The sequence below is a fragment of the Filicampus tigris genome, chromosome 17, assembly GCF_054856515.1.
Source record: "Filicampus tigris isolate MCC_2025a chromosome 17, RoL_Ftig_1.0, whole genome shotgun sequence".
Taxonomy (NCBI): Eukaryota; Metazoa; Chordata; class Actinopteri; order Syngnathiformes; family Syngnathidae; genus Filicampus; species Filicampus tigris.
The window spans coordinates 11,118,407-11,132,918 of NC_141233.1; the positions used below are offsets into that span (position 1 = coordinate 11,118,407).

At 40.9% G+C, this 14,512-nt stretch overlaps 2 protein-coding genes across 2 annotated transcripts in view; one reads left to right on the top strand and one right to left on the bottom strand.

Annotated features, from left to right (window-relative positions):
- Positions 1-5,109, bottom strand: part of stk10 (serine/threonine kinase 10) — a 33,818-nt gene extending 28,709 nt beyond the window's left edge. Inside the window, exon 1 of the mRNA XM_086012483.1 lies at positions 4,678-5,109. Coding sequence (XP_085868609.1) covers positions 4,678-4,836 — 159 coding nt within the window. The 5' untranslated portion in view covers positions 4,837-5,109. The remainder of the gene's footprint in view (positions 1-4,677) is intronic.
- A 5,095-nt stretch (positions 5,110-10,204) lies between these two features.
- Positions 10,205-14,512, top strand: part of stk32a (serine/threonine kinase 32A) — a 37,048-nt gene continuing 32,740 nt past the window's right edge. The window contains exons 1-2 of the mRNA XM_086013048.1: positions 10,205-10,557; positions 13,091-13,464. Coding sequence (XP_085869174.1) covers positions 13,413-13,464 — 52 coding nt within the window. The 5' untranslated portion in view covers positions 10,205-10,557; positions 13,091-13,412. The remainder of the gene's footprint in view (positions 10,558-13,090; positions 13,465-14,512) is intronic.

Sequence of the window (14,512 nt, forward strand, 5' to 3'; positions counted from 1 at the left end):
TTTTTTTTTTACCCCGGCAGCACAACACTCAAAAGCATGAATTAAAGCATTTACAGGAGGGAAGTGAGTGTGAAGCACATTACACAGCGGTGCTTCAACTGCACACCCTAAGTGAAGACGGAACACTGGTCTCGCTAAAATGCAACATGCTGAAAACAACATTTCTAGCACGCAAAGCAGGTTGGTTAGTTTGGGAAATAATAGGCTGGCTGACCACATGATGAATGAGACAGCAATTCCCAGAGAGAATGAGGAACGTTTATAGTACAAAGAACATTTGGCCAATAAGGCAACCAGTGCCATAAATCTTTCTTGCAAGGACCTGCACTTGATCAGAGCCCTGTGACCACGACCAGTATGAAAGCACGAAAAGTGCCGGAAACAATATGAAATGAGGGGACTCCCCATATGACGAGCCCACACCCAGCATGCAGTTTCTTATCAGTCGCCATGGGGCCATCTGACTCCTGAGATTATACACAGCACTGGTGATGACCTCACATGAGATGCATCACACTACGGTACATGTTTGCACAATTCTAAATTGAGCATAAGCTCAAATAAACATTTGCTGTTTTTGGGGGTTTTTTTGTTTTTTTTTTTCAAAGGAGGAAGTGTCCACTCCCTTGCACTGATGACACTCAAGTTAGTTTCTTTCATTTGATTAGAGGAGATTGAGATGTACACAACAGCTAAGCAAGCGAAACATCCAATAAGGATCAAACTAGAGGTTGCAGCAGACTACATGGCAGAACCTCGGGGGCATCACTGACAATGACGGCTTGATGGAGCCTAACCTTATACAGTCTGCACGTGTTTATGGAAACACTTCAGCGGCAACGACAGCAGGGAAATGGGCTAAGAGGCACGTGGCTCATTAATTAGTGAGGGGAAACATTTGCGACTTCACTTGACACCCATGCCTCTCACCCATGAATGCAAGTTTGCAAGGAAAGATCCCAGTTTAAAAGAAAAAATATATATAAAGAGTAGGCCAGACTTAAGTCCCAAGTCCAGGTCTTTTGCCAGGCAGCATACATTATGAATGTTTCTGGGTTGAGGTTGTTGGGGTTGTGTCCATGTCGGCCCACCCTGAGCTAAGATGTGGTAGCCCGGCCAGAACTTTCACTGGCCCTGATTTAAAACGATACTTGATGTAATTCACAATTCCTTATGTAGGCCTACTTGTGTTTGAAATAGACAAGTGTGGCCAAAATACATGTGAGTATGTAGCGTCATTGGTCGTTCAAGGCAGCTGCTCAAAAAAATGTCCAAGTATATATTGTGAGCCTTTCAGAAAATATTACTTGTATACTGTGGTTTACGTTTGGTGTAAAGAGCAAGAATGTGCTGATTGTATTTTTTAAAGTAGAAGTCAACCCAAGCATATTTTTTTCCAGAATGTGTTCTATGCAGGCCCACTAGTTGAAATAAGGCATTCTAATTAATATTGCATTCGTGGAATATGAGTTATATGAGTTAAGCAGCAAAATGCACCCGCTTTTAGCCATCTCAGGGGGCGGCCATTTTGTCACTTGCTGTCGACAAGAGTTGTTCAGGCCTCAGGTTTTCTGAAGCTGAGCCATAATTGGTTCTTACCTGAGCCCTGAGCAGTGTCATTTTCAGTCGACAGAGTTCCAAAATGGCCGCGCCCTAAAATGGGTAAAAACGGCGGCATTTCTCATATTCCACAAAAGCAATATTAACCAGAATGCCTTGTTTCAACTAGTGGGCTTTCATAGAACATATTCTGGAAAAAAAGATGTTTGGGTTGACTTTCCTTTTAATGAAATCTTTAATGGCCAGGTCTGGTTAGTATCTGTAAGGTGGCTCTATACAGTCTCAGACTGGCCCACCATTAATGTCAGACCCTGGTGTAATCTCAGTGGCCAAAATGCAAGAGTATAGCGTCAGTGGGCGATCAAGGTCTCCGCTTAAAAGATACATATCCATACTCTCCACTTCCTAGTATATAGATATGGTGGTTTTAAACAATACTTAATGAACTTGTAAAAAAATATGTAGGCCTACATGTTGATGAAACAGTGAAGCTTGTAGTCTCCGTGGCGAAAATGCATGCGAGTATGTAGCGCACAATGAGTCTGATTGGGTGTGATTAAAAAGAGCAAAGATGATTCATCAATTTTAGTGGACAAAAATCAAAATGTTGATTTGATTTTAAGAAGTCGATGATTTCATCACGTTTGTTTATGAAATTTGTACTGTTGCATCAGTGAACTTCAGGTGACCCGACAGTCACATGATGGCCCTTGGCCATCGGGCTATAGTTAATGTTGGACCCTGATGTTTAAATTCACAGTTTACATGGATGGACAAACGTTTCTCGCCCGCAAGTCTGATTTTGGGTGAAGGCAGGTGGATCAACGTTTTCAGAAATCAGTCAATAAAGTTTGTACTCGTGTTGCATTTACCTAATTCCCCTAAATATTTAACCATGGATGCTTTTTTACATGAGGATTTTTTCTAACACATACTTACATGCAGTGATTTGCCATCAAAACTCCCTTAAGCACAAACTGTTATTTTCCCCACGGTGTCATTAACTCGTTTTTGAGATTGACAGCGGTACAATACATTCTTACCGGTGGCGATAAGTCACCATTATAATGGTCAGAGTTGAACAGCGAGAGCAAAAGTCTTCCAAATAAATCAAATATCTTGTCGGAGAGATTCAAAAACACTCTCCAAGTAACAATTTTTACAAGGGATATACTCTTCAATAGTAAAGATGTAAATATACTGGGAACCAGTGAATTTTACCACTTGAGGCCCCTTTCCTTCCACATCGAAAGTGATCGGTCTGAACGTTTGGGCGCAGGGAGTTGCAGTCCCATAACTTCCTCTCTTTGCGATCACATGCTCCCATTTTCCATCTGACAGCTGCAGGTGTTGAACTGTCCTCCTTCCACCCATTCATGCAAAGCAAACAGCTGAAGCGTGTCCACATGACAAAGGACAAAGACTAAGGGGAACCATGACGTATACCTTGGAGTGAAGCTGAGATATTAACTATGAGCTCTTATTCCAATTCAGAGTACTGCAGGTTAAAAAAGGGTGACTGCTGAGAAACATATCTGTCCTTCCAGGAATAATCTATAATATACAGTATTTATATGGTTAAGGGGTGCTTTCATATAGATTCTATATGAAAGCACCTATTAACCATTGACCAAAGGCCTAATAGATCAAGTAAAACCACAGTACAAGCACAATTATGTACCTTTACTCTGAGTCCTGATACTGTCGACCAAAACTGCAGTTTACATTCAATATTGACTTCCAGTAAAGCGCGGCTTCTTTAAAGCAGACTGCTGAAATATCAAAGACATCCACTGTACTCAACTGGGCAGTGCACAGACACTGGTGGCTTGTACAGGAGGCAACTAGTTGGGCAAACACATCCAGATTAAACCTGAGCCAAAATTCTGCTGCTCCTGTTCGTAAGGAATGGACACAAGAGTGCTTTCAGTATCCCTGCAGCTGGATTTACTTGGGATTCCTGAACAGGGAAGGGAGGATGACTGAATGGGTGGTTGATTTGAAAAATGTGCTAAACCTATTGTGTGACTGTTGTTTCCAGAAGCATCGGCGAAACCCGTTGGTCTAGTTTGTTTTGGAAACATCAGGAAAGGGTACAAGCTTGAAGAAGTGTCAAGAGCAAAACAAGAGACTCAACGCATAATGGAAAACTTAGCAAATTACGTGGAGCACAACTTCTAGAGTACAGGTCACCATCTTGAGTTGGTGATAACGAAAGCAAAATGATGATGTGTCCAAATTGATTTTTTTTCAATATTGTAAAAAGACAACAAAACATTTCTTAAGAAGGGAAAAGGAGAGCATTGTTTGGAATTTGAAAACACATCAATTAAAATTGATATGTTTAAGAACATGTTAACTAGTGGTGCAGAAAAGCGCCATGGCCCAACACCAAATCATATGTTTTCATACACACCCACTTTTGATCTTTCCCTTCTATTTGTTACTCACGCCTATGTATTATTCACTGACAAATTAAGAAAAACATGAAAGCATCAACAGCCAAAAAATTGTGGATTCACATAAAATTCCATGGCTTTTTCATTGGCTGACGAATCAGCTTCACAAAGTTTATTCACTGCAATTTTTGCATAACCTTGTTTACGAACTAACACATCGCCTAATTGCATAATTCTGTCATTTATACGGTGACGATATCAATAAGAAATACCAATGTGGTTCCCCCCAAACAATAGCAAAAAGGGTTGATTCGAGGCAACTCTTATTTAATTTGTCGTTTTTTCTTCTTTCTAAAATGATTCAATTATGCTATTGGACTAATGACATGCAAATAATAGCACATGCTCCCTTGCAGCGGTAATTGCAGCAGGTGTCAAAAATTGCATCACAACACAGTATTAGAGAGTGGAGTCCATTCCTGACCGAAAATATGCGGTTACACGAACTATAAACTGTACAAACAAGATTATGTGTCCCTAATTCAGGGAAAATTGGAAAATTGGCTACCAAATTGTAGTCATTGAGTCAAAGAGCCAAGTGTCAGGGTTACCCCAAACAGCTGAATTTAGTACTTAAATGTCTTTCTCAGAATAACTGCACAATTTCAAGTCCCAAAACAATTTGTCACAAACTACATTAGTCCGGGTTCCACATTACCTTGTAGACTTTTCCAAACGCGCCATCGCCCAGCTCGCCGACAACGTCCCATTGGTCGCTTGGATTGATGTCGCGGTGGACGTGCTCGTACTGTTTGACTTTCTTTTTAATATCGAGAGTGGGCAGACGCAGTATTTTGCTGAATTTGGCCAGCGCCATACTTGAAACGATGTCTTAAAATAAATTAAAAGTTCCACACGAATCTAGTTACGAGCGTGGCATGTGCACTGCCCATCCAAAAAAAAAAAAAAAACCTTGTCACAAAGTCACGTATCTTTGTCTTCAAAGGGTTATTCCACTGCATCCATGTCGACAAGGCGCTATGTGGGGAGCGAGGTTAAAACCTCACGCATTTTCATTCATCCGCGTTGGACACCTGCAGCACTTCAAAGCCTGGAGTAGTCGTAGCAGCTCTACTGGCCCCAGCCAACTTGTTGCCTCTCAACTAGGCGAAAGAACTGCCCCACCTTACGTCAAGCACACGCAAGACTCCACCCACTCTTGTCTGGGAAATGTAGTTTTATTGTAAGAACATCGTCGTCCTGTTGAACGCCATGGAGGGTGAACGGGGACTGCATTTCCGGATTTGGAGCAAGGAGGGTCACTTTGAACGGTGAACAACTTTCGTGCACTCAACAATGTGGACAGATGGAGCGGTCACGGCGGCTACTATCACTTACAGTGTAAGCATGATGGACATAGAATATCTAAAAACTGGTTATTAATTTAACACACTAGCGCTGGATTGCTAACAGGCTAGCACAACCTTCTTTGGTGTACAAACAGTACTTTAGCGACCTCTAGTGGTAGCTTGGTCCCATTAACTCAAGTTCATTCATTTATTCAACTATGCAGGTAAAGCAATTGAGAACATATTCTCCTTTACAATGCCGACAGCAAAGTAAAACAAGGCAAAAATAAAAACAAATACAATTAAAGACATAGGATTACTCTAACCCTAACCCAAACAAACTGTACAATGTGATGTACACAACCCGCACACAAAACACCCACTACTACTACTACTACTACTACTACTACTACTACTACTACTATTACTACTAGTACTGCAAATAATAATAATAATAATAATAATAATAATAATAATAATAATTTAGTACCTCAAAAATGCAAGTCTTTACAAAGAAGAAGAAGAGAAGAATTTCTACGAAAAACAATAGCGTCCTTGCAACGTTTGCTGCTCGGTCCCTATCCAGCCAAAATCTTTCTTCTCCAGTCAAAATACACCATACACTAAAACCAATCCTTAACTGAGAGGGATGAGCATCTCCTTTCTGCAGCATGAGGGTGTTGGGATCAAAGATATTGCTATCACAGGCAAGGCAGTTTCATTTATATAGCACATTTCATACACATACATTTCATACACAAAATCCAAAGTGCAGAACATCAATAAAAAATGAACATAGAACAAGTAGATATAGCAAACCTTAAAAAATAGCATAACACGAACATATATAGATATAACATAACTTTTAAAAAAAACACATGATCACTAAAACAAGGGCAGAGTCTCATTAGTCTCATGCTGTGTTCAAAGTACTAAGAATGTTTTTTCTTTTTTTACTTTAACCTGGTTTTGAGATTTTTCTTGGACTTTTACCTAAACATGCGCCAACTAGAGCCACTGAATAAACTGTAGTCACTGTTATTACAATAAGTATGAAAAACGTAGTGTGACTCAGCTTGAAAGAGAAGGCTTGAGCCTACTAAGAATGTTCCATGATTATCTATCATGTGCATAGTTCACATTTACATGTCCATGCATTCTCATTTGTAATATGTCATAACAACTACCAAGAATGGGAAATGTGAACACTTTTGAAAAATGAGGCAATAGAGAGAAATTTCTCTTTGGGCTGTCAAAAAGCCTTTTAGATTGAAGCGTAGTGAGAATCTCATTTGCATGTCTCATTATCCCTGGAATGAACGCAAAGGTTATCTAACAGATTAATTGCTAAATGAACAGTTCTTGGCAAGGTGAGTGATGTTCTCTGCTCATTAGTAAGTTGTTTAAACCGATTTTAATAAACATGGTTTCATCCACCCTTTTCACCTGGCTTCTTCCTTATGTATGTCTACACAAACGAATGACATAATAGAAGAGTAGTATCAAGGGGAACAAACAAAAAGCAAATTTTATTTTGAAAAGGGGGGGAAGTCGAATTTTCTGAGTCTGATAAAAATCTTGAATTTTATTTTAAGGCCCTATCTACCAGAGCTCAAAGGAGCAGATGGGAAAAAAACATAAGGGAGCTGGGAGAAAAAAAACAACCACTCCAGGCTGAGGTCCTCTTAGGGGGAGGCCAGTGTAGATTTGAAAAAAAAGGAAAAAAAAACATACATTAATACACAACACACGGACTAGCACATGTGGAGGTGGGGTGGGGAGTGTCGGGTAGGAACGTTACATCCCTCCTGCAGAGGGCAGGCTTCACAGCCATCGGGCGCCTCCACATCCCATTCTGCAGGAGTGCCATAACAGAGCGAAGGGAGAGGGGCTGGCGTGGAAGCTAACAAAGGCGTTGATGGATAGGGTTAGAGTAAACTACTGACTTGAGTACGAGTGTGTAACATTTCCTGTCAGTTACCATATGTTCCATATGGGAACTTGGTACGTCTCTGTATTGTATCGAAAAAAAATCCAAACACAAACCCATGTAATTTTTTCTACAAGCTGTCCTCCGACCCACAGGTTTAAAGTCACTGTTTTATCGTAATTGTCCTCATGTTCACATGTGAGATGGAGCGTATTCTAGCCAACAGCAGGCAGTCGCAGGGCACATATAGACAAGCAACCATTCGCACTCATTCACACTCTAAAAACACTTGGGTAAAAAATAACCCAGTTTGGGTCAAAAATGGACTGATCCAATAATTGGGTCAATTTTTCACCCAAATTGTGCAAATTTAACCCAACTGTTTTTGGAGTGTATGGCAAAGAATTTGGGTTGAGATTCAACCCAGAACCTCTTAAATGTGAAGCACATATGCTAACCACTAGTTTACTATGCTCCACCCTCGTCACCGAATGAAGAATTAGGAACACATTTTGTGTGTACCACAACCAGTTTTACCGAAACTCTACAAACTGCCCAACAGGATTCTTTCCCAGACAGGAGAAAATCACCATAAGGAGGAAAGGAAGATCAAACAACTACAAAGTCCAGAATATTTGTCATAATCCGCATCATGAACCCTGTTTATGAGCCATTAAACAGTAGCCACTCTGTTTCTTGTTTCATGTTACACTGCACTTCCTAACTCTACAGTACATACTGTCTACTTGTTTGTTTTCAAATGCAAGCGAACCGTGTTGTCCCCAGCTGCATGTGCCACTGTATGACAAATATTATTTTCACACAACATGATCCTTGAGAAAGATGTCAACACATCTTGTTTTGTGGTTGTCACAAAGCAAGCCGCAGGTGTGCTGTCGCTGGCTTTTGTCACGACTGGTTAGCACCTCTCATTATTTCTCATGTTCGCCAGGCAGCTGAGACACACAACGGATGCGTCATCAGATGCAGAGTGTGACGCTATACTGCAAAAAGTATTAGGCCAACAGACATGAATCAAAGTGGACGTGAAGGAAAGCAAATTCCTCCCAGAATGCTTTGTGAACTTTGATGGAACACAAATGGGCCTTCCCTAACCTTGTAGATTAGCATAAAATTGCCCATAATGTCTTGGTCAAATGAAACATAGTGGTCTATGTGGATGCCTGATTGATTAAATTTGAGTTCCTATTATTTTGTCCATATAGTTTAGCAGTGCACAACTTTTCTATGCCCGGCAACCACAACAAATGTATTCTTTAATTAACTTTAATTAAAATTACAAGAAAAGCATCTGTTTACTCTCAGTTACTACTTACTTATTAAGTTATTATACTTGAAATAAATGCCTTTCACACAGCATAGTTATTATCTTCCAGCAACACAGCGACAGGGGGAAATGTGATACAGTGTACAGTGTTTTATTAATTGCATTGCTAAATTAAATCAAATAAAGTCAACTGTACATGATATTTCTTATACTATGCGGGATTTATAGCAGCTTGGGGGTTTCAAAGCCAGGTGGTCTGCTTAATAATGGAATATGAATTACTCAAATGAGATGTACTGGCGAGAAAAATCCCACATGGCCAATAAATGCTAAAATGTGGCTTCATGTTGTATCGTTTTCCAATCAAGAGAGGGAGCCACTTTCACATGCTGTACAATTCCATCTGTGACGGCTATGCTGATGCGCAGCAAAAAATAGAACAAAAAAAATCTCCTAATCCAATCAAGATTTGAACTGTGACCGACTTTCCACTTTCTTTGACTTACAGGGAGACAAATACAGTTTAAAAACATGACGAGCCTGCTGAGGCAGCTGAGTTGTCTAACTCTTTCTGTCCAGGTGAGATAAAGCACGTCCTTGTCCATGTGGTCTCCAAAAGAGGCTAGCCTGGTACTCAGTGAAGCGGTCATCACATTCACTGTGTGCGGGAGGGTGGACAACCTACCTGAAAATGTCTCATTGAGTGTTTTGGAAGAATTGGAGGACTATGAAGTTGGTGACAATAAGCCTATCTATCATCCCGTTGTCTGACCACTCAACCCCGACTGGTGTCGACCTTGCACTGCTCACAGGTGACACTATTAATAGTACTTGGTGGTATATGTTTCATGTATAATTATTAAGAGTTAGCAGGAATCAGATAAATAGTGCAGTTGTTCTCAAAGTGACTCTCGATCTCTCAAGTGGTAAACAACTACCAAATTAAATATTCAAACTGGGCCCCACGGCACATTTGTTGAGTACAGTTCAGTTGTATTTTACTTTAAAGTACAATTTAGGCATAATTTCCATTCAACTTGTGTGTGCTACATTTAAAATTAAGATTTAGGCCATGCTAGGCTTTAGTTTCATACTCAGCCCAAGTCCAGCTCTGAGAGCTGTCGTACAGAGGCGGGTTGGACCTTGTGTTGGTATTTTCGCAGGCACACGCAAGCGGTTGCAGCATGGCACATGTAAAAAAAGGGCGTTTTGCGCCGTCACGGGTGTGAACACAGCCGACTTGATTCGCTGCCAATCGAAACGGCTTTTGTCATTCATTCCCTTTAAATGCGGTGCGCAATTGGCTCAATAGTCCTTGATAAGGCAGAAGAAAAAAATCATTTGTGTGTGTTTACAAGGAATTGCTAGTAGACCTCCTAGGGGCGATTATGTCAAGTCGGCCAGGAACATCACACGTGTGAATTTCTACCCACACCCTAAAAAGTCCAGGTTCTGACCCTGAAGATAAATTCTACTCAAGTAAGGATGATTTTTAGACTTCAATGTATTTTCCTCCTTTTCTTTTTTTTTTTTTTTTCTAACATTTTTTTGTCGGAGGTGACCGGGGTCGTTTTGACAGGCATGTCCAAAGCTGTTAAAAGTGTCAATGGCGCAAAAAAGCAGTCCATTTGAGGGTGACAAACGTCCATTCTCCGAGGGTGCATGAGTAACATCTGGTCGTCAGACAGCGTCACAGCTCCACGGTGATGAGCAGGCGTGCGTGTGTGCGCGCCCCCCAAGACGCGTGGCCACGGCGATGATAATCACACACCACCCATGCGGGCGTGCAACGTGGAGGTCAGTCACTCCTTTTTGCAACAAACAGAGCAGACGTCCTCCGGAAAATTCAACCTTTTTTTTTTGTTAATTTATTTCTGTCATTTCTTTTTCATTTTTGCTTTTCACCTCTTGTCTCGGGTGGCGTGTACACGCGTGTGCGTGCGTGGCGAGCTCTGGACAAGTGAGGCTATCAGAACAGCACTGTTGCTCTCTTGCAAGGCGAACAGCAGATGCTCATAAGACCCACGAGAGGTACGTGTCCCGTACTTGTCCCGCGTGGGGGGAGTGGGGGTGGGGGGTGGACTTTCTATTCAGTGCATGCTTCACCCTTCTTCATCATCGTCATCGTCATCATCATCCGCGCATGGGTGTCCTCTGCGGGGAGCTCGGCATTGCGGGTCCCCGCACTAGTTTTGGGGGAATATTGTCACGTCTTGTCACGTAGCCTGTGAGTGACATTGCATGTTAAAAAAAAATAATGATAATGTATAACTATAGCCCTAGCCGCATATCTCTGCATGTCACTTTCTTCATGCCTTTCTTTCTACGAACTGCTGTTAGAGGACACCATAGAACACCATCCCAGCCAGAATATGAATCATACATTGCATGACAAAAATGATGGTTCTGCTGCTCAATGCTAAATGATATATGAATTTGTGATGTGTTTTCTATTTCGGACCAAAATGACAGTGAGATCTGATGGATGACTTTGCATGCGTATCACTCCACCGTCAGAAATAGGGATGCACAATATGAGTTTGGTTTTCTCACTCGGTGTACAATGGTATAGTGCTTAGTTAGTGCTATAGACCCACTGAGGTATATGTTCCCAAGTTGAAAAAGTAAACGGAGTCAGTGAATTTGACAAGCCGATGTTAATGTACAACAATGTACCTCAGCAGGTCCATAGATAAATTCCAATTATGAGCTCTTCACAGAAATCTGTTGACTCTGCTAAAGATAAGATGTACTCCTGTTGTGTTGCCCTGATTAAGGTACTGAACAAGAGCCTGCTGGATGATTGATGTGTTGAAGAATGACAGCATAATAGAAGGGGATTATTTTTGAAGTAGTTGTGAGAGTACTCGATTCCTCTTCTCACTCAGCATGTCTGGAAATTGAGTTGCACAAGTGCAGTTTCGTGCAAAGTATTGGTTCATGTGCCGTTATTTCTTGCTTATGCTATTCAGAACAAACACACAACCCATCCCAGGTTCTTTGATTATTTTCTGACTTCAAACCTCCCCATCAGAAATAACAAGCAAAAACAATGGAGATAACTATGGAGATTAATTTAAGGTTACAACGCATTAAAATATTAACTCAGTTAACTCAGTTTTATTTACTTTCTGTGGTAGCTGACCACAGGAGAAGACTGTCGCAAGGACGGACTTTTATGCAGTTTTACTTTAAAAAGTTGCTCGATAGCTCATTGGAGAAAATCCAAAATGATTTGCGCACATTGCAAAGCCAAATTCAAATACCATATTACGATACCATATCGTTCAACAGTTGTATTTTACAGGAAAAGAATCGTATTCAAGGATAAAAGAAAGTTAGTAGAAACGTTTTTAAATCAAAATATACTTTTATTTTTTTCCAGATTAATTCCAAGATTTTACTCCAGTAAATATCGGTTCCAAGCTTTGTAAAAAAAAATTGTAGTTGAAGACGATGATTCAATTATGGAAATTTTGCGATTAATTAGTTAAAAAATGTTATTCGCTCGACAGCACTACTAATTATACATATTTGGCCTCATGAAACGAATATGTAATGTATAGTTATGTTTTAAATTTGTACGTGTATCTCAGTCTGTGTGTCAGGGATAGTACCGGGTATGAGCGAGTGAGTGACAGACAGAGAGAGACTTTAGTTAGCTGCCTTTTTTAAGTATCTTACCGTTTCGAAATACCAGCTTACTTTCTATTCACTGGTGGTATGGTGGTTTACTCAACCTGACAGCCGTGCAAGCAGTGTGGGTTCGATTCCTGTTCAGTGCTGGTGTGCAGACCCAAAACAGCCAAGAAAATGCAAAAGAAAAAAGACTTCACAAGCAGGCTAACCACAGTGATCATTTGTCTACCCTTGTTTCTGTACATTCTTTACATTCTGTTGTTGCTTGAAAACTGAGAGTTCACTCTATCTCATTACAATTGAAAAACATGTGTGGCAGCATCATTTTATGATCTGTTGTAAAAACAGCCAACTTTAGATCTGATTGGCTTTGGCAGTGGTAAAAGTGGAAATCTCAAAAAGTACAGTTCTTGATATGTTGATCCGGTCCGCGTTCTACATTCTTCCCCAAAAATGATCATTGGGTTTTAGGGTTCCAATGGTTTGCCACTAGTGTGGTACCCTCAACTGTATAGCTGTTCTTCTTTTCTCACTAGAATTGCACAATTGTTTTAGGGCCAGGAATAGATCGAGCAGGTTTTATTGGAGTCAAAAGTAAAAGTTAGACCTATGGGTTAACTTTAGTCTCCGTAGACTGCACCTTGAGCAGTTGCATTTTCAACCAACCAGTTAGGCAGGCTGTGTAGGAGGAAAACATCAGTACTCCTTTGGCACTCCAAAAACCTTGTAGTATTAACACTTGTGAGACGAGTTTGCTTATACTATTTCACAAGTGAACAACTGCTCAATCCTGAGACACTTTGTTTTATGCATGACGCCCTTATTCTTGATCGCTGTTGGCCTCACTCTGCTACTTGTGCCCCACCCCTGGCTCCTCCTCCTCCTCATTAACTGACGGTCTCATGTTTACCTTCCCCCTACACAGGTTAGACAGCCGCCACCACATCAACCACTTTCCACCCATGTCTGCCCGAGACGATCCTGCGCCTGCACTCCTCCAGACATCAGTGAAGACAGGACAGCAATTCTCGAAGGGGGCGTGAATGTGTTTGTATGACTCTGAACACCAATAGTATAGTACTACCCCCTTCCCATAAAGATGCGGGGTTGCATGCGTGGGTGTCAAGATTGAGAAGTGTGGTTTGGGTGTGAGGGGGAGTGGTGCTGACCTGGCTATGAACGCGTCCCGCCTTTGGATGCTGAGTTGAGCGACGGGAGCTGAAACGGAGGCTGACTGAGGAGTCACGATGGGGCTTGGACAGTCCAGCAAGTCTCCCGTCACGGGTGACACAGATGAGGGTGAGTGTCAACTTTGAAGAGTCCAAGAACTTCTTCATCTACTTGTGTGGTTCACTTGTAAAAAAAAAAAAAAAAAAAAAAAAGAAAAAAATGGGGAAAAAAAAATACTGTGCTGTGATCCTCAAGCGATTGAAACTGGACTTTGATGTAGAAGACATTTCATCTTTTACATAAAAAGGCTTCTTAAGGGCTTTCTGCACCAGAAACAAAATGAAGGTGGTTAAAGGTGAAATGTCTTCAAGAAGAAAGAAAAAGTCTGGTTTATTTGGATTCAACCTCATAATGAGATGATTTAATCTGACACTACTGCTCCATTTCAGTAAAAAATATTAATTAATGAAACCATATGGCCTCAGCACTGCAGCATGGCTTATTCATGCATAGAGAGTGAAGAGTAGCAACAGTTTTCATATTCATATTTCAAGAAGGCAGCACAGTGGAAAAATGGTAAGCACATCTGCCTCACTGTCAGGCATTTGCATCTTCTCCTGTTTGCGTATTTTTCACATGGTAATTTGGCTTCATCCCACATTCCAGAAACATGCATGCATGTTAGGTTAATTGAAGACTTCAAATTGTCCATAGGTGTGAGTGTTAGTGCCAACGGGTCTTTGTCTATGTTTGCCCTGAGATTAACTGACAACCAGTCCCTTAACCCTCACCTGAAGTCAGCTGGTAGACATTTTTCAGTGTTAAGAGGAAAATGACCGTGGTATTATAAAACGATTACTTCCTAATTCATTCTGATCTATTTTTTTCTCACATTGGCATTGCAGATAATTTTTGAGTCATCAGAAATCATCACATCGGAACTAAAATTGTTAATAACATAGCTCAGTGTTTGAATTCCTATTCCTGGTCACGTCATGTTGGTATCTCGTCTGGTTGTGAGGTAAAGTTCAAAGGGCTCAGAACATCCCCCAAGGCTTAAAATAAAAAAAAATCAAATACCTGTCATTGGGATGGTTGAACTATGTGTATCAGAGGAGTTCCTGAGACTGGTGTGACAAAAGCAATACAGGTATTTCAAATCCCAAATTACAAACCC